The sequence below is a fragment of the Phoca vitulina genome, unplaced genomic scaffold, assembly GCF_004348235.1.
Source record: "Phoca vitulina isolate PV1807 unplaced genomic scaffold, GSC_HSeal_1.0 scaffold65, whole genome shotgun sequence".
NCBI classification, from domain to species: Eukaryota; Metazoa; Chordata; class Mammalia; order Carnivora; family Phocidae; genus Phoca; species Phoca vitulina.
In genome coordinates this window covers 6,417,981-6,437,523 of record NW_022589768.1, presented here as the reverse complement: position 1 = coordinate 6,437,523, position 19,543 = coordinate 6,417,981, and the positions used below count along the sequence as shown (strand labels likewise).

At 48.5% G+C, this 19,543-nt stretch overlaps 1 protein-coding gene across 2 annotated transcripts in view; it reads left to right on the top strand.

The window, feature by feature from the left end:
• The window catches only part of ABHD2 (abhydrolase domain containing 2, acylglycerol lipase), a 97,159-nt gene that overhangs the window by 57,628 nt on the left and 19,988 nt on the right, over positions 1 to 19,543 (top strand). For both annotated transcript variants that reach the window (XM_032391837.1, XM_032391838.1), the window contains 3 exons: positions 1,180 to 1,355; positions 3,804 to 3,971; positions 17,207 to 17,390. In XM_032391837.1, the coding sequence (XP_032247728.1) occupies positions 1,180 to 1,355; positions 3,804 to 3,971; positions 17,207 to 17,390 (528 nt within the window). The remainder of the gene's footprint in view (positions 1 to 1,179; positions 1,356 to 3,803; positions 3,972 to 17,206; positions 17,391 to 19,543) is intronic.

Genomic DNA, 19,543 nt, shown 5'->3' with positions numbered 1-19,543 from the left:
AGGCATGAATTGGGAAATAGGTTAAGGTAAACCCTTAAGAAAATGCTCACCACGGGGCACCTGGGTGGCTCAGTCACTTAAGCCTCTGACTCTTGGTTTCGGCTCAGGTCACGATCTCAGGGTCCTGGGATCGAGCCCCACGTCGGGCTCCCCACTCGGCAGGGAGTCCGCTTCTCCCTCTCCCTCTGCCCCTCCCCCTGCTCTCTCTCTCTCTCAAAATAAATGTTTAAAAAAGTGCTCACCACTGTGCTAGAATACAGAGATGAAGGACGGATGTCATTACCATATTTTATGTTCTATGACTCTAGTTTACATAGAACACAAATCCTGGCCAACCACCAGGCCTGGGCTCAAAGCTGGGCAAGAGAAAACAGTGGCAGTTTCAGGAAATGGGATCATCCTGTGCTGTGGTTGTGAACTATAATCATTTCTTAGTTCTAACAGAGTACCTTGTTTTCCCAGTAATTAACTAGTTTGGGATTTTTGCATTGACTCCCGGGGACCAGAGTCACTCCGTGTTTTCACGAAAGATGGTTGTTAGGGTGGCGTCATGACTTGCTTAGGCTAACAAGCCTTTACCCTTCATTTAGCCCAACAAATATTTACACTGCTCTGCCCTTCCAGCACGTTCTCCAGAGCGTAGAGTGCACCCCGCAACACCCACCCAAGGCACTGACAGGCTCTTGGGAGAGCAGCAGGTTTGGTTAACAGGGTAACCAGTGTAGCTGGGGCCGGTCTTGTCAGGGGAAGGCAAAGAAGTGAGCATTTACTGAGTGTAGGCAGTGTGCTAACTGTTTTATATACATTAGCTCATTTGATAATGAGGCTAACTCTGTCACGTAGCATGTGTTCAAAATGTATTAGTTGCTTTCTTTTTCATCTACATTACAGAAATAACTCATATTGAATTACTTAACACTGTAAATTTGAAATCCTGTCTGTATAAGCATGTTCCAGTGATTTCTAAAGCTAATCTGATACAGGCTGTATTAGTAAATGGGGAAAGGAGGCCAATCATGGCATGGATGTAAGGTAAAGAAAATCCCATATCTACGCTTCGCATGCAGAACTTGTCAGGAAAAGACCTCAAGTAGGTTGAAAGATGTTTGCTCGAAAATGTTTCCATGCATTGTTCAAGGAGGGTGGTGGAAATTGAGCTCTCCTCTCTTGCTTTCTTAGATACATTCCACCATTGATCTGGGGGAAAAGTGGACACATCCAAACCGCCTTGTATGGGAAGATGGGAAGGGTGAGGTCGCCACACCCCTACGGGCACCGCAAGTTCATCACCATGTCCGACGGAGCCACTTCGACCTTCGACCTCTTCGAGCCCTTGGCGGAGCACTGTGTTGGAGGTGAGCTAGCGCAGGAATACGGTGGGGCCATCACCTGGAAAGGGGACACTGGGCAGTGAGGGAGCATGGTGTACGTGCTCGTGCCACCGAGTCCACATCACACCCGGGGGCCGGGAGGAAGCCCACCGCGGTACCTGTCTCAGGGGCAGCCCGCAAGGATCCGCGCTGTCACGTGCTTGCCAGTCACCACGTTGGGCCCCTCAGACAGCAATGCTGGATGCAACTGTTAGTCCTCTCAGAAATACAGAAGCTCAGTGTAAGGGGACAAGGGAGAACGTGGAGCCCAGGCCCCTCAGGACCAGGCCTCTGGTTTGATGACAGCAATAGAAGCCAGACTCATCTAAGAGCTTTATAGATACTGTTACCTCAGTTAAGCCTTCCAGCAAGCCTGAGAGGTCGGGACCTTATTGTCCCGACTCTGCCGATGAAGAAACTAAAGCTCAGAGATACGGGAGCGGGTGGTCTTGTCTGTTGGGCAATAGCAGATAGCGGAGGCTCTCAGGCACCCTCTGCGTCGGTTGCCGCGGACAAAAAGACACATTCGGGTCCATTTATGCAGGGCTCTGGGATACCTGTCTGTCAGAAACCACTCCGATCGCTGCCGCTGCTGGAACTCGGCATTGCTCTGTCCAGCCTATATAGTAAGCAGCCGTGATAAAGAGCTTCGCAGTGAGGACTCACGAGCGAGTGGACTTAGGATGGCACCTGCCTCTGACTGCCACTCCTAGTAGAGGAGGACATGTCTGCTCCGTTCTGTAGTGTGCAAGGCACCTAGGTTTGGGGGGGGTTGTGCTTTTTTTGGTAAAGATTTCATCTATTTATTCAGAGAGAGAGCATACATGCACAAGGGGTGGGGGAGGGGCAGAGGAAGAGAGTGAATCCTGAGCAGACTCCCCGCTGAGCGTGGAGCCCGATGAGGGGCTCTATCTCACGACCCTGAGATCATGACCGGAGCCAAAATCAAGAGCCAGACGCCCAACCAACTGAGCCACCCAGGCATCCCAAGGCACCTTGGTTTTTATAGGAGCTCGGTAACTACTTGGGAGGAAATTCCAGTAAACCTGTTGTACCTTCCAATTCTTTACAGTAACCAGCACTGCTGACGAGCTGGTGACAAAGGTTTAGTTGATATTTCCTTTGTCTGGAACACTCATCCCCCCACCTCTGTATGGCTGCTTCCTCCTGTCGTTCGGGTCTCAACTCAGATGTCACCTCCTCAGAGGGACGGCCCCTGCCTCCCCTCGCTAGTGCTCCCTTCCCAATAAATCCATCATACCTTCCTGCGTTAGTCCTTCAGAGTACCTGCCACTCCCTCAGTAGGTAATTCATGGTCATGATAAAAAATTCAAAAGGTACCTTTAAGATAATACAGAGAAGGAGCGCCTGGGTGGCTCAGTCGTTAGGCCTCTGCCTTCAGCTCAGGTCATGGTCCCGGAGTCCTGGGATCGAGCTCCGCATCGGGCTCCCTGCTCAGCGGGAAGCCTGCTTCTCCCTCTCCCACTCCCCCTGCTTGTGTTCCCTCTGTCACTGTTGTCTCTCCCTGTCAAATAAATAAAATAAAATATTTAAAAAAAAAGGTAATACAGAGAAAGTATAAGTCTCTCTTCCACTCCTACTCCCCACCCATGCTCTTCCCCAGTGGTACCCACTGTTAGGTTTCTCGTGTATGTTTCCAGAGCTAGTGGATGCATTTCTAAACATAGATGTTTTTTTTCCCTCCATGCAAATGGCAGCATATCATAACCCTTTTCTGCACCTTGCTTTTTTTCCACTTAATACATGTTGGAGAGCTCATCCTATCAGTACATGTAAAGATGTCTCTCATTATTTTTAAGGGCTACATAACATTTCATCACTTGGATGTGCAATAATTTATTTAGCCAGACCTCTGTTTCTGGGCACTTAGCTTGTGTTCATTCTTTTGCCATTATCACCTGTACTGTACGTAGCTTGCTCTGCTTATGTACAGATGTATCTGTAGACACATACCTGGAAGTAAAATTGCTTGATCAAAGAAGTCTGTGCAAACACTACTTTTTATTTTTCTGCTCATGCATCCTGTCATTCATACAGAAATTAAAAGTAAGGTTTGGAAACTTGTACAGCAGTGTGGCCGGGTAATTTTGTATCTGCTGAATCTAATAATAAAAAATTGAGATTTAAATTGTTTTCATTTCATCTTTCGAGTAATTAATTTTTATCGCATTTTTCAAAATTATCTGTCCATGATCGGAAATTTTAACAACTGACCCTTCAGCATAAATAGTTTGAGAGGCACTGATCGGGACAACTCCAGCCAGAAGGGAAAGATGCTTCTTCCCAGAGAATTGAGTAAAAAGATGTATGTCAGGTTCCCTCCTACTGTTTTCTAAGCCAGTGACGTGTCATCGTGGCCATTTATCATCACTACTCATCGGCTATGTTGGGCTCTCTTTCTTCACCCTGTAGATGACGTTACCATGGTCATCTGCCCTGGAATTGCCAATCACAGCGAGAAGCAGTACATCCGCACCTTCGTCGACTATGCCCAGAAAAACGGCTACCGGTGCGCCGTGCTCAACCACCTGGGCGCCTTGCCCAACATTGAGCTGACCTCACCGCGCATGTTCACCTACGGTAAGTACCGGCACGGCCAAGTGGAGTCCCCCTGACTGTTCTCGCCACAAGTGTGCTGTTACTTCTGTCCTGCTTTACCTTTCTGAGTTCAGAATTTACGCCCATCTGGAGAGGCAGTGGGGCACGTGGTTATACCAGCAGCCAGGGTGTACTGGGCGTTTATGATGCCATGCTTCACATCAGCCTTTCCGATGGGCCCCGGAGCTACCCCCAGCTCATCCTGCCTCCTGGACACAGAGTGTGAAAATCACAGGGGCAGGGCTTCCCCCGGGGCCCCCTGCTGGTAGGTAGGTGTCAGAGCAGGGCCAGGAGCCCCATAGCCCATGCCCTGCACCACTGAGCGATCCTGACGCCCATTCCTCAGGACTCTTGTGACTGGCTGGCAAGGGTTGTGATGAGACACACGTGTGGCCGTGGGAAGGGAGTCTGGCACATCAACAACTCATTGAATTCCAAGTTCCTTGAAGAGAGGAACTGGATCTCATCTTGAGACAGATGCTTCTTGCCTTTAATTGAAGTCCCGCATTGGCGAAGGCTCTGTCTTCCAGATTGCCCGTCCTTGATTCTTATTTAAATCTCCCTTCATATTATAGATGCACACATAAATAATAAATACATAAAATATGTGTTTGAATACGCACAAACACTGGGGTTGCTTATAACCAAATAAATTACGGTGCGTTTTAATGGGAAACAACTGAAAATTGCATCTACAATCTCACCATAACTATAATTTCCTATTTGTTTATCTTCCCATTCCTTCATCTGTGTGTACATAGTTTTTATTTAGATGCAGTCAGAGTGTGTATATCTATGGTGACTTAATTTAAATAATCTTATATTCACTAACATAAAGGTGCGTAGTCACTACATTTAATCTTTTTACGGGCCGCGTTGCTGTTACTACTCTGTTATTGTTTATCTAACCATTCCTCTTTGTAGTCCATTTAGCTTATTTACAGTTTTTCAGCATTTTAAATAATGATGCTATAAATATCTTTCGCCTAGAATTTGTTTTTCTCTTTAATGACTACCTTGGGCCGAATTTCCAGGACTAGAATTTCAGAGTCGACATTTGGTATGCCTATTTGTCCATATTGTCAGATTGTCCTCCAGCAAGGTTGTTGCGCTTTATGCTGCTACCGGTGATGTGTAGGGTGCGGGTAGGGGAGCGTGAGCGGGGGCACCTGCTCGTACCAGGCAGGCTGTCCTGCACCCTACTGCTTCTCCACACTCACTCCCACGACTAAAGACACCATGTTACACACTCTTCTGTTCAACAGTGTGGTTGGTGGCCTGAAGATCCAGACGTACAGACAACTCAGGAAAAGGAGAAGAGTGAGCATGTGGGAGACGGATCGGATCCAAAAGGCAGAAACAGGCAGAATCTTACAAAAATGAAAACAATGGGGAATGATTATAAGGTCCCACACTTGTATATAAAAATCCGTCTGCACAAGTTGAGGATAGGGAGGCATGGCTTGGCCTCACTCGGGACCCCAGGCAGAGACAGACTTGGGAGTGCTATCTAACTGCACCATCTGCCAAAAACAAGACAAGAAATGCCACCGAGGGCACTTAACGTGTGCCCAACCCAGTGCTGATGTCTTACACAGACATAATCCCTTTAATCTGCACAGCAACCAGTGGGACACTTAGTGAAATTGTGATGAAAAGGCACACAGAGGCACAGAGAGGTTAAGTAATTGGGGCAACACATAGGGCCAGTAAGCAGGAGAGCTAAGAGGAGGGCCTGGATCTGGCTGCTCCAGGGTCCAGGATCATCTCAGAGCTAGTAGAAGCGCTGGGTGTGTGTGGTCCAGGTCCCCTGCCCCCAGGAGTGCCGTGCTAGGGGCCGTGAGGAAGGGACACTAGATTGGGAAACATTCACACACAAGCCGGGGGATTGGCTGAAGGAGCAGAGAAGAGTAGGCTCGGTGTGGCACAGAGACGGTCCCTGCCCCCGCCCTGCCGCTGACTTAACCTCAGTTCCAGATTCTTCAACAGCCCCAAATGGGGGTTACAACTGTACAATTAAACGTGGGTTACTAAGGCCTTAGCAGGTAGCTGAGCGCCTCACATATAGTAGCCATCCATTAAATGTTCAGTTTATTCTTCAAATACTTGAAGATCTGTTCATGCGAGCGAGGGATTAGCCGTGCTCTCTGCAGCCCAGATAAATAAGATACATTCCATCAGTAAATCATCACACCACAGGGTGATGGGTGAGGCCGCAGCAGAGGGAAACCAGCCTGTCTCTGTAGGGAAGCAGTGGTGTTGCGGAAGGAAGGATTCTTCCAGGAACAGCATTTGAACTGGGTCTTCAGGGTCCCATGGGTTGGAGCTCCTAAACCAAAGGGAGTGGGCTCCGGGGGAGGACGGCGTACATAGCTGCCTCTTAAGAGTGTGGTATGTCGGGGCTGGTGAGCTGAATCCCAACAAGGAGAATCCACGGGGCGAAGTCAGCCCGTCCAGGGAGAGCTCAGCCCCCAAGGTTTTCAAAGTCAGTTAACTCTTTCCTTTCATTTGTTGTTAACAGTTTGTTTCGAATTTTAGAAGTAAATGCCTATAGTTTGTTGTACTCCAGTAGTTTTCCAGAAAGGCGGATGACCTAGAAGATACGTTTCCTCTTCAGTTTTTAAAAAAACCTTCCTGTTAGAGAAATGTTCAAAATATACAAAAGTAGAGAGAATAGTAAAATGAGCACCATTCAGCCTCAACAGTTACTCAATTTATGGCCAATCTCGTTTCATCCACAACCCCCTTCCTGCCCTTTCCTTCCCTTTCGAAGATTATTTTGGAGCTTGTCCCAGAGAGCCCTTCCTTCCATCTGTGACTATTTTAGTGTATGATGCTAAGCTACGCAGACTCTTTGTAAACTGTTTTAGTTCGCTAGGACTGCCCTCACAAAATACCACCATCTGGGTGGCCCAAACTACAGACATTTATCTTCTCACAGTTCCGGAGGCCGGGAGTTCAAGTTCAAGGTGTGGGCAGGCTTGGTTTCTTCTGAGCTTCTCTCCCAGGCTTGTAGGTGACTGTCTTCTTGTCTTGTGCATCCGTGTGTGTGTGTGTGTGTCTCCCTCTGTCTGTGTCCTACTCTCCTCTTCTTACAAAGACACCAGTCAGGTTGGATTAGGGCTCAACCCTAATGACCCTGTTTTAACTTAATTATTTCTCTAAAGGCCCTTTCTCCAAATACATTCATATTCTGAGGCAGCCGGGGCTAGGACTTCGACGTACGAATTGGGGAGGACACGGTTCAGCTCATAAAAGAACATAAGCACAATGCCACCATCACACCTGAGACTCCAGCATTCCTTAATAGCAGTTCAGTTTCCCCAACTGACTTCTTTCTTTGTACTGGATTCAGGATCCAAATCAGTTCCATACGTTGCAGTTGGGGGATAGGTTTCTTAAGCCTCTTTTATTTTGTTATTATTTTTAGTATTACTGTCCCTCCCTCTTTCTTCCCTTCCTCTATTTTTCAGTGGAAAAGGTAAAAGAAAGCAGAGCCATCTTAAGCCTCTTCTGAATCTCCTTCCCTTCACTTTTCATAGACCCCCAACCACGTCGGCCTCGTCCGTGTGGGAGGACCGGATGTGACATTAAGGGGGCTCTGGTTCCCAGGACATGCAGCGCGTCCGCCGACACCAGGCACCAGCCTGAGGGCTGCCGACCATAGGTCTGCCCCAGCTCTGTCTGGACGGCTCTTCTCTGGTCTTGACTTAGCTTCTTCTTGTCGTTCGGGTCTCAGCTAAGATGTCACCTTCTTGGAAGGTCCTTGTCCCCTGCCCTCACCCCCCATTCTCTAATCCCCGGTCTCCCCGAGTCCATTCCATGGGAGCCAGTGGTGTTTGTGCCCAGAAAACTGCTCAGCCCCTAGAAGGTGCTCGCTGCATCGGTGCTGACTGGGGACGGAGGTGAGGGCCGTGAAATGACTGTCTGTAAGGTGATCTTGGCAAACCACGTCTCCAACCCATGCCCCTGATGGTCATAAGAGCCTTCCCTTGTGCAAGCCACGCTGGTCTTGAGCAGATGGTGGGCCATCAAGTCACCACGGACACCTCTTTATGGCGATTGGAGACTGATCTTGACCAGAGGAAAACTACAGAGGGTGTTAACAGGAAGCCTTCCATTCTTCTTTTCCTGTTACACAACCCCCCTCAGATCTCTCCAAGAACATCGTAGAGGACCTTTCCCCACATATCAGACTGACTGTTCCACAGACCACATAAGCACCAGTCCCTTGCCATTGGACGTCTTGGCTGATGTGATTAGAAATTGTGAAAAACAGATCTCTCGCAAACAGAAGAATTTCACATTCTTGTGACTTAGAGTCCTTCATGCTGCCTTTGAAGGATGAAGTCATTAAGGAAAATCCTGCATGACAGCAGTTCCCATGTAGCTCACACTGACTGACGAGGGCCAGGGCACACTGAGCATGTGCATGAGCTGCTTCGCCTGAACCCCACTGACATCCGGAGGTGGGTGCTAGTGTCCCCACTCCACAGGCTTGCCCGGGGTCCCACCACTCGTAAGTGACAGAACCAGGCTTCAGACTATGTGGTCCTCAACCCCAGTCAGCAGCAGCTCTGGGGTGGTGCACATGTCCTACGCAGGATATTGTTCGTGAGGACTAGACAGGAGCAGGGAGGCAGCTGAGCATTTCAAAAGACTTTTCCCCCACTTTGGTGGCAGTGGTCATTACTGTTTATATGAATAATGTTTGTTGTGGGGCGGGCACTGTTCTGAGTACTTGATAGGATGTATTAAATGAGCCATTGCCCTTTTACAGACGAGGAACCCGAGGCCCAGTGAGGTTGCGCAACTTGCTCCAGATCACAAAGCTGATGAGCAGGTGGCCCAGGTTTCCCACCCAGACAGTCGAGTCCTGAAGCTCGTGCTTTTGAACAACGGGCTACATCGCCTCTCTATGTGATAGACCGAATCCTGCTGACACTTCTCAGGAGCAAGGAGAGAGTTCCCACCCACTCAGACACATTTTAGGTTGAAGGCAAAAGTGTATCTGGGAGCTTCTCAGAGCCATAGCAGTGGGCCTGGTGGGTTCGGGCTCTGCTCTTTTGTTCATCCGGCATCCGAGGGACATTCGTGGGGCCAGCCCCTGTGAGGAGAACACAGGGGGCGTGCAGAGTACCTGCCACCTTGATGCTCCCAGGCTGCTTGAGGAGCTGCTCGACATGGGATGGGGAGGTGGGGAGCACACTCAGAATCAGTGTGAGTTTCTTGGTTGCGTTTGTCTAAAAAGAACGTTGACCAGACCTTGTCCTTTTCAAGAACAGGGACCAGATTTTGGTTTTCAATTCTTATGTGATTTTTTTACATTCGTCTCCCGCAGGTGGTATATCACTTAGAGATGCTCAGGAAATGTCCGCATAAGGGAAGAGCCTGTGTTTTAGAGTCCAGCAGATGGGGGTTTGCACACCTAGTTCCCCCAGGTTGTTGAGAAAGTTAGCATTAATATAAAAGTGCGTAGCACGGAGTCCAGCAAGTAGCAGTAAATAGCAATGACTTTTTCTGTTTTCCGCTCTGTGTTTTCCGGGAACCAACTTAGAGGAGAAAAGGCGGACGTTGACGTGAACAGCCAGATGATCTTGCCTCTGCCTCAACCTCATGCAGTTGAGCGCATGTGAACTTTTGCAAGGACCCGTTGAGAAGCTGTGCTTGCCAAGCAGAGAATTCTCTCTGGCTTGAGTATGCTCTAAGTTATGAACTCTGTACAGAGACAGCCAGGCCCTGGCGGTGACCTTGAAGGACGCAGTTCGTGCTTTCTGACTGTGTTGCCCCCCGGGGCTGGGGCTGGGGCTGGGGTCAGCCGCCTCCAACTCAGTGCTGCTGGCTGCTGGCTACACAGCCAGCTCTGAGAGTCACTATGGGCGAGTTGTTTTTATTGTACCACATGCTCTTTTCGCTGTATTTCAGCCTTCTAAAAATTCGTTTCATTCTTAAAAATTTTTTTTCACCACTTGCTGCAGTATAGTTTGTATATATATATATATCTTTTTTTTTTTGAGAGAGAGCGAGCAGGGGGAAGGTGCAGAAGGAGAGGGAGAAAGAGAGAATCTTAATCAGGCTCCACACCCAGCATGGAGCCCAATGCAGGGCTCAATCTCATGACGCTGAGATCATGACCTGAGCCGAAATCAAGAGTTGGATGCTTCAACGGCTGAGCCATCCAGGCGCCCCTATAGTTCATATATTTTTTAAGCTAGAAAATATTAAGTATTTCTTTTGTGATGAATTAAATTGGATTAAATGAAATGACATTAGCTGATCTGACCATAAATAAAATGTGAAACCATTAGGATGACAAGAGTGGAACCCACAAGAGTGAAATTTATCAGTCTTTTAAATTTCTTATTGAGCTTGGGTACCGTACTGGATCAGACCAAGTACACAACCCTATCACGTGGATGAGAAATAAATAACACTTAAGGGGTGCCTGCGTGCCTCAGATGGTTAAGCGTCTGCCTTCGGCTCAGGTCATGATCCCGGGGTCCTGGGATCGAGCCCCGCATCGAGCTCCCTGCTCAGCGGGAAGCCTGCTTCTCCCTCTCCCCTCCCCTTGCTTGTGTTCTCTCTCTGTCTGTCTCTCTCTCTCTCAAATAAATAAAATCTTTAAAAAAATAAAATAAAACAAAATAAATAACACTTAAAAATTATAGAAGATGTAGAAGTCTTGAAGATTTTTCTGAAGTGTACTTATTCTAAAGAGCCTAATCTTTTTTTTTTTTTTTTTTAGATTTATTTTATTTATTTGACAGAGAGGGAGATAGCGAGAGAGGGAACACAAGCCGGGGGAGTGGGGGAGGGAGAAGCAGGCTTCCCGCCGAGCAGGGAGCCAGCCCAACGCGGGGCTCGATCCCAGGACCCTGGGATCATGACCTGAGCTGAAGGCAGCCGCTTAACCAACTGAGCCACCCAGGCGTCCCATCTTTAATGGAAAAACTATAGCAGTGGACGTGTTGGCTGACTGTTTGTTGACTGAATTGATTTTCTAGCCCAGACACTGTTTGGAATATAAGTATTTTTGTCAGTGGTAATGCAGGAGACCGGTAAATTAAGGAAGCATTTTGTTTCATCTTTCTGTCTTTGGCTAAATGCCTTATCCTAATCGTCCAGGATTCACGTTCAGAGTAGAGTACAGCTGCGTCCAGTCCACCAGCCAAGGAAAGAACTGGAAACCAGCATCATCCAGCTGTGGTTATTCTGACCTCCATTTCAAAGATTGCTCTTGAAACTGAGCCAGGTGACAAAGAGACCGTGAGTCCGATCTTAAGAGAGAAAATTGAGGATTTTTAAAGTCACTTCTGTATCAGGTGAAAGGAATAAAAACAGCCTGGGCATTGGCCCCGACAAGATGACCAAGTCCTGAGGTCACAAGCCTCTGACCGAACACCGAGCCGGGGCATTGTGACATTGAACATGGTCTCAAAGATTTAAATTGCCTTCCCTAGGGGTTTATACAAAGAAGCGGGCCCTTCCCTTATTTCTAAACACTTGAATTTCTGGCATCAGATGTCAAGCTGAGAAGAGGTGTCTGAAATCCCAGCACTGTCTTCTGTGGCTTGGAGGAGGAATTCTGTAATGTCCAGCTGAGTTTAATACTGGAAATTTTTGTTTTGTGAACTATCTTTTGGAACCACAAGGGAAGGCCAGAAAACTTTGCCTTGCTCAGAAGGCAGCATGTCAGTCTTAGAAGGGAGGGAGGTCCTGTACCTGGGGCGACCCCATAATTTAACATCCCAACTGCATTACTTTTGAGAGTGAAAGAGAACCTTACTAATGACTGCATTAGAATGACAAACTCCAGGACTCTCCCAGGCAAACTAGGATGTACAGCCACCCTACTTAGCACGCCGTAGAGATCACCCAGGATCCAAGACATCTTGCTGTAAGGAGGTGCAAACAGCGATTTTTAAGGAACTTCTATTTTGTTTTTATACTGCTCAATCAATCTGAAGATCTTTGATCAGATCATGAACATAGACGTTTTGATAAGCTTCTCATATCTACCATTTTAACTGATGCAGACTCAATTTTGAGTCGTATTCATGATTCCAGATTGACAACCACAAGTCGCATGGCCTCTACAACAGTTGAGTGTTGTGACGGCAGAAGGACACGGTGGGAAGAGGAGGAAGGAGGAGATGGGTGAAGAGAGAGAGAACGTGACAGTGAAGGTGGTGAATTTGCAGAAGCTCAAGCATCTTGGTAAACCATCTGGCGAGATCATATGCTGGGAGTCACTGTGCGTTGAGATGGTGCCAAGGGGCCAACGTTAGGGAATGTGGGGGGGAGGCAGTTAAATATCCAGAGTAGAACTGTGGAGAAGCAGATTCTGGCTTCCAGCATCAGATCTGGATACTTAACCCGAAGAGGGCGGGGTTAGGTAATTCTGTACGTGTGCAAACGAAGCTAAAAGCACTCGTTTGTGAAAATCCGTTTCAGAGATAAGGACGAGCCCAGCTCATCTACTGCACAAAGAGGGCTCTCGCTTTATTCCTGCAGCTGTTCTCCTCCTGAGTGACTCAGCTGTGCGGTGGCTCTCACAGCTCTGAGAAACGACAGGGCCTGCTGGCCCCCAGACGCCCGCCGGGAGCCACCTCGTTAGCCTGTCCAGATCATTCTCTTGGCTTACACTTAGTGGGAAAGATATTGAGCTACTTCTTTCCTGTCCGCAGCACAGTCACCACACTCAGACTGGCCAGTGTCGTGTGCTTCCGTGCCAGGGGATTCAAACCTCCTCCTTACGCTGCTAACACGTGTGACACACCCACCACGTTCCCGGCCCGGGCCTGGCATGGGAAACATAGAGATGACTCAGAGTCTCCATCCACAAGGAGCACCGACTCTGCATCCCCGTATTCGAGCCCACTTAGTCACGTTAGCGCCACTGGGAAATGGCTTTCATGAAAGTAGCTCTCGGGTAGCCTTAGCCTTATTTTTCTTGAGGGGTGTGAGGCTGAAGAAAAGGTCTTTCCTGTTCTCAGCAGGTTGCCTTTCCAAGATGGCCCTGTGGTACGCATCTCTTCAAAGCCAGGTTAGTGTCTCATGTTTCGTCTTGCCTTTAAAAGCTGCCGCAAGATTAGATACCCAAATCTTGTTACCGGTGCTAATCCCGTAAGGATTAAATACCCAGAGCCTCATTAAAATCCTCCTCATATGAAATAACAGATCGCGGTAGCTTTTAGTAGAACAGTCCAGGGAGCGGCTCCCAGCCATTGAGAGTGTCTGGTAAACTCTCATCAGGTGGAAATCCCAGGAGGACCCAGCGCCTAGCAGAAGGCGGATCCTGGCGCTGGGCGAACACCATACCCTTGCCTGGGAGAGCAGCTCTTCACACAACACCCAACAGCTTGTCCAGCGTTAGGTAGAGCTGGCCCTTTACCCAGATCAGGTATATTTGGAGTTAATTAAATTGAGGCTCCCCAGGTGCCTACACGATTAGCTGTAATTGCTCCCCGGTAGTGTAGCAAATCTGAGTTTTGTACCTGCCCCAGTGACATCTGAACATCTGCTCTAGGCCTCAAATAATTAGTCTCAAACCTGAGTACAGACAGACGGGTCCAGGAGCGCCCGGCTGGCTCATTGGGTGGAGCACATGACTCTTGATCTCAGGGTTGTGAGTTTGAGCCCCACGCTGGGTGTAGAGATTGCAGAAATAAATCAAACTTAAAAAAAAAAAAATTTTTTTTTAAATACTATTTAAAAAAAAATTTTTTTTTAAATACTATTTAAAAAAGAAAAAGACCGGTCTAAAAGGAATCAGGTGATGAGAAAGCAAAGACTTTTAATAATGAAAAAATAAATCCCTGCAGTACTATTACTTGTGTCGGTTTGTGTTATGAGGCAAAGGACTTGGGTTTGGGGTTAGATGTGGATCCAAAGTCCTGCGCTTCCCGCCCGCTCACTGTGTGAGGTCGGGCAAGTCATTCCATCCCTTTGGATCTGCTTCCTCCGCTGTGTTTACGTTCCCAGGACAGGGCCTGGGGCACAGTGCACCCAGGCTTTCGTCCCTTCATTTAGGTGGTACTGACCCAGTGGCCACCCTGCACCTGGCCCCACAGATGAAGTGGGGAACAAGACCGAGCATGTCTTTACTGCACGGAGCGCATCACCTAGTAGAGGTTCCTTCCATATTAGAACAAAACATAGAGTTAAAAACAGCCAAGGGATGAATGAAATTAGGCAGAACCCCAAGGAAATAGTGGAAAAGTGAGGATTTTAGTAACAATTTAAAATAAGTCCCTTGATACCCTTTCTCATGCGAGCAAATGACGTTCTCATCATTAGCTGTGCAAACCTCTTCTCCAGCATGAGGGACACGCTGGGTGTCTGGAGCCTAGCTGAGACTGGCCTAAAGGGACTTAAACATATTTTTTGTATTCTTTATTTTCGCCGGGCTTTTTAACTAGCTGGAATTTTATTGAAAAACTGGTGTCTGTACATAATAAAACCATTCCAGGGGGGCGTTTGGTGGACCTGGAGGAGGTGTCTGGTTGTGTAGAAACCTGGCTTTGAGGAGATACTCGGAAAGCTGCTACCAGGCCAACAGCCCCGCTGCGGTAACTTCCAAAAGGTGGAGTAGTGCCTCCCTGTGGGAAGGTCGCTTACTGCAGGCGGACAGGAAAGGAGGTCTGTGAAGGGATGGCCCCGAGGCAGAGAGTAGCTCCGGAAACACCTTTCCCAGATTTGTCGGAGCCAGAGTGTTCCCCGTTCCTGCATCAGTGGTTCTCAGCCCTGGTTGCACTTCGGAGGCACCTGGAGATCTGGTAAAAGACCAGGCCCCACGCCCAGACAGTTCGGATTCAATGAGCCGGTGGGGGGGGGGGGGGGGGGCAGGCATTAGGTATTGGTGTTTTACAAGATCCCTGGGTGATTTTAATGGGCGTCAGATCAATGCAATCGGATTGAAGAACACTGTTTTGGAGAAAAATCTAGAAACCTAGATTAGCCTTTTTGACTGTTAAGCTACAATGACTTGTTTCAAGTAATTTAAACCATGGTTTACATAGTTTGGGCAGTGTTTACATGGGTGTAAGCGTGTACAAATTCATTGTGCACTTTCCTGAGTGTTATGTTATGCCTTGTCAAATAAAAATAAAAAAGAACAGGGCAAGGGCGCCTGGCCAGCTCAGTCGGTGGAGCGTGCAATACTTGATCTCAGGGTCGTGAGTTCGAGCCCCACGTTGAGGGTAGAGATGACTTAAAAAAAAAAAAAGAATAGGGCAGATTTCTGTGTATTGTTATACAGTGGCTTCCAAGACATTGTTAAAAAAAGAAAAAGTATTCTAGTAAGCGCTGTGAATTGTGCAAGACTGTTGAATCTCAGATCTGTACCTCTGAAACAAATAATGCAATATATGTTAAGAAAGAAAAAAAGAAGAAGAAGAATGTAGCAGGAGGGGAAGAATGAAGGGGGGGAAATCGGAGGGGGAGAAGAACCATGAGAGACGATGGACTCTGAAAAACAAACTGAGGGTTCTAGAGGGGAGGGGGTTGGGAGGATGGGTTAGCCTGGTGATGGGTATTGAGGAGGGCACGTTCTGCATGGAGCACTGGGTGTTATGCACAAACAATGAATCATGGAACACTATATCTAAAACTAATGATGTAATGTATGGGGATTAACATAACAATAAAAAATTAAAAAAAAAAAAAGAAAGTATGAACTTAGGTTTATAAAAGCAATGGCGCATGCTTGATCATGTTAGAAATACTTCCAGTGCTACTTTAGTAAAGAAAAAAGATGTCCACAATAAAAAAAATCTAAAATAAAAAAAAAAAAAAGAAAGAAAAAGTAAACACGGTACTAAATCTGTGTGCTACCACTGACATTTTTTCAAGGAATATGAGAAATTACCAGTTACCACATCTCTAATGTTATTTGAATTTTGTGCCATATGCATGTTTTACCTATTCAAAAAATATAGGTTCCTGGGCCTGGCCCCCATCTTACTAAATCAGCTCGTCTGGGGGTGAAGCCCGGGGCTGCCCATGTCCAATGTCCTCCCAGGTGATCCTCTACCCACTGTAGTTTGAGAACCGCCCCCCCAACCTGGGGTTGTGCTGGCCCGCCTGAGGCTGTGTCCCTCCATGAAAGGAAGCTGTAAGAGGCGCTTGCCCGAGGCTCAAAAGGCAGTATCCCCCATGGCTTGCTGGTTAGGGAAGAAGCTGCTCAACTCTCCTGAGGGACGGCCAGACCTCTGAGCCCGTGCCGGGGTCAGCAGCCTGTTTCCACTATAAACCCACAGTCTCCTCGTTGCTGGTCTGTCATGTGCGTGTGTCTTGCCAACATCCGTAACTTTCCCTGTTAGGTTTTATTTTAAGTTGGCTCCCCGAGGAGCCTGGGGTCGGGTCTCAGAAGGATGTGACAAATCCCTTCACCCGTGGATGGCACTAACCTCCTCCTCTTAGCAAAGCTGTGGAGAGAACACGGCTTCACAGGCTTCCCAGTGGGACCAACTGAGATCACGCCTCCCAGACAAACAAGGCCCTCTCTGCACAGAGGTCTCCCCTGTGTGTTTCTCAATGAGCCTGCCTCCCTCGGCACTCTGTCCTTACGTCACCAAGGACATTTTATCCTAATCCTGTAGAGCATCCTGGCCGTCCCTCCAGACTGAAGTTTGTCTTTCCTTCCTTCCCCCACGCCGACAAGAAGTTCCCGCAAATAACATCCACTTGGTTCTTTTCTTGACACCATGAGTCATCGTACACATGGGTATAGCATCCTGTTTTGTAGCCGAAGAAGCTAATCCCAAAGGGTTTTGTGGTTGCTTCTGTATCTGTGTGCGAACGACTGTGCTCACGACACCCTGGATATCTGTTTTCATTTCCGTGTGCCTCTAGACAGGTTTTTCCACAACCCACCTTCAGAGAGCATTGCACATCTGTGTGATACATGGTCCCTCCCCTCATGGGCACCACTGAGGTTGGGTCTCCTCTTACACAGAGGAGCACCTGGAAACTTCTCTCCAGGTAGCCAAAGAGAAGTGTCTCTGTCTGTGTTTATGCCTCCCTCCCTTCCTCTCTCTCCATACACACCCACACCCATACACACACACACACACACACACACACACACACACACACACACACACACCTCTCTGTTAGCATCTTGGCACGCACTCAGGAACCCTCCAGCTCTCTCTCCAGGGCAGTCATTCTGTTGCACCTAAAATGACTGAGTGGTCTTACCTCTCTGCCCACAGGCTGCACCTGGGAATTTGGAGCCATGGTAAACTACATCAAGAAGACGTATCCCCAGACCCAGCTGGTCGTCGTGGGCTTCAGCCTGGGTGGTAACATCGTGTGTAAATACTTGGGGGAGACTCAGGCAAACCAAGAGAAGGTCCTGTGCTGCGTCAGCGTATGCCAAGGGTACAGCGCTCTGAGGTGAGTGACGTCCGCGCCCCCACCTCTCCCCTCCCTCGGGTTTTTGTTGAGATGCCCCGGGACACCAGCACACATCTGTGAAGACCAGAGGAAACGCGGTGGCGGAGCGAGCAGAAGTGTGTGGGTCCTGGAGTCACCCTGTCTTGCTTTCACGTCATACACTGGAGCTGTCTTACCAGACTCCTTAAGCCCGATCTGCAGCTATATTTGGGGATCAGATCTGTAACTGAATAAGCCAAAGGCCCCCATAACAGCTGCGGTTTCCCTATGGAGTCTCTGTGAGGTGACTTAACCTGTTCATGCTCCAGGAGTTTTGTAGGACTGTGGGTTTATGGAAGAACTCAAGAGCCAGAATCTGAGAGCTGGGCCTTATGATGGCAGAGCCCTCCTGCCTACGGGAGCGTTGAGTCTCAGATGGCATGGGGAAGGGGTCTCTCGAAACCACTTAATCTGTGCCCTCACCTTCAAGTGTCCATCTCTCATAGACCTCCCAGACATCACCACAAAGGAGATGACCTGGCGGATAAAGGTTTACCTCGCCCCTTAGTCTCCTGCCAGCAGAGCCCCACAGGATGAGCCCTAGGAGGGCATTATCGGCTCTGCCTCCTCATCGAAAACAGTGTTGTCCCAGATCTCTCGAGAGTCACCGCACACACACACCCCTTCATTCACACACACCTCTCCAGACTCTTCAAATGCATTCACATTTTTCCCCGTACTCCCTCTTCACGATAATGTCTTCTATATTTCAAATGGGTATGACCAGTTATTAAAGATCTCTTGAAGAAATCCAGAATTGCATAAGAAAGTCTCCCTTATTGAGCCAACCTAATGCCAAACAGTCCTTACAGTTAATAAGTGATTCCTGCCCCTTTTTGCCTCACCTGTATCTCTCTCTGTAGAGTTTCAACCTGTTTCAGCATTTTCTGAGAGCTAGAGGCTGCCTGTTAGTTCCAGAAATATATGTTACTGGAATTGGAAGCTAGCACGTCCAAAGGGCAAATGCGGGCCCAGAACTCAGGCTCTGCCCATGAGGCATCCAGCTGGCCCAAAAGGAGGATTTAAATGTGCCCAAAAGAAGACTTGAAACACATCCCCGATGGAGCCTTTCCTGAGTTCAAGGGCCAAGGCCTGGGTTCCGGTTTTCCTCCCCTGCACGATGGGGATGACAGTAATGCTAAGTAGTACCCACCTCAGCGCTGTGGTGAGCGTCAAAGCAGCGAATGCGTAGGCAGGACAGGCGCGTAGAAAGTAAGTCGGTGTCCGGTAATGATCCTCAGTCTCTGTGAGACGAGAAGTGTAGGTTAGGCCAGTGGGTCACAAAGACCAGTCTGGTGAACTGGTGACTGTTTGACTTCATTAAAAATCACTTGGGGGATCATCTTAGAAATAAATTCAGTTTCTTGGGCCCCAGCCCTGGAGATTCGGACTCAAGAATCTGGGCCATGGGCCTAGGAATCTGCATTTGGACACATTTCACAGGCCACTCCTGTTATGTAGCCACATTTAGCAGCCAGTGGGCCTGGGGACCTCAGTGGCCCCTCCAGCTCTGCTGTCACCGGACGAGGTTGGTCCCCTCATCCTCCTGCCGGGAATCCTCCCCTTCTGTCGCCTCTGTGCTCTGGAGAGCCGGCTGAAAGGACTCGTCCCTTTATCTTGGCTTGACTAGAAATATCCAGTTCCCAGTTCGTAGCCGTTATGTAACCGGGGTTAACCGAAGTCCCACCGTGCCCAGTCGCTGGGAGAGTAAAGGGCCTACCGCAGGATTCAGGGGAGCAGGGCCTGGCATGAGACCCTGCCTGCTCTCACCTGACGAATGGCCCAGTTTTCAGCAAGCCTGCTATCACCTGTAAAATGGGAATCGCTCGGGTCCCTTCCTAAACCCAGTGGTGTGAAATCACTGTGAGCACGGACTTTGTGTTCAGAGAGCACAGCATTTGATAAGTAGGAGGATGCGGGACCAGTTTGTTTTCTTTTTTTTTCCCCCCCAAAGCCCAAAATCTTAAGTGACAGCAGCTGCATTTCATTTTGCTGCACGAGCGCCACCTGCCGTTGGCAAGAGCACGTGAAATGCGTGTTTCGTGAACTCCGGGTGGGAAACGGGGATTCTAGAGTCTGTGAGGCGCTGTCCCCACCACCCCTCTTTGAGACCT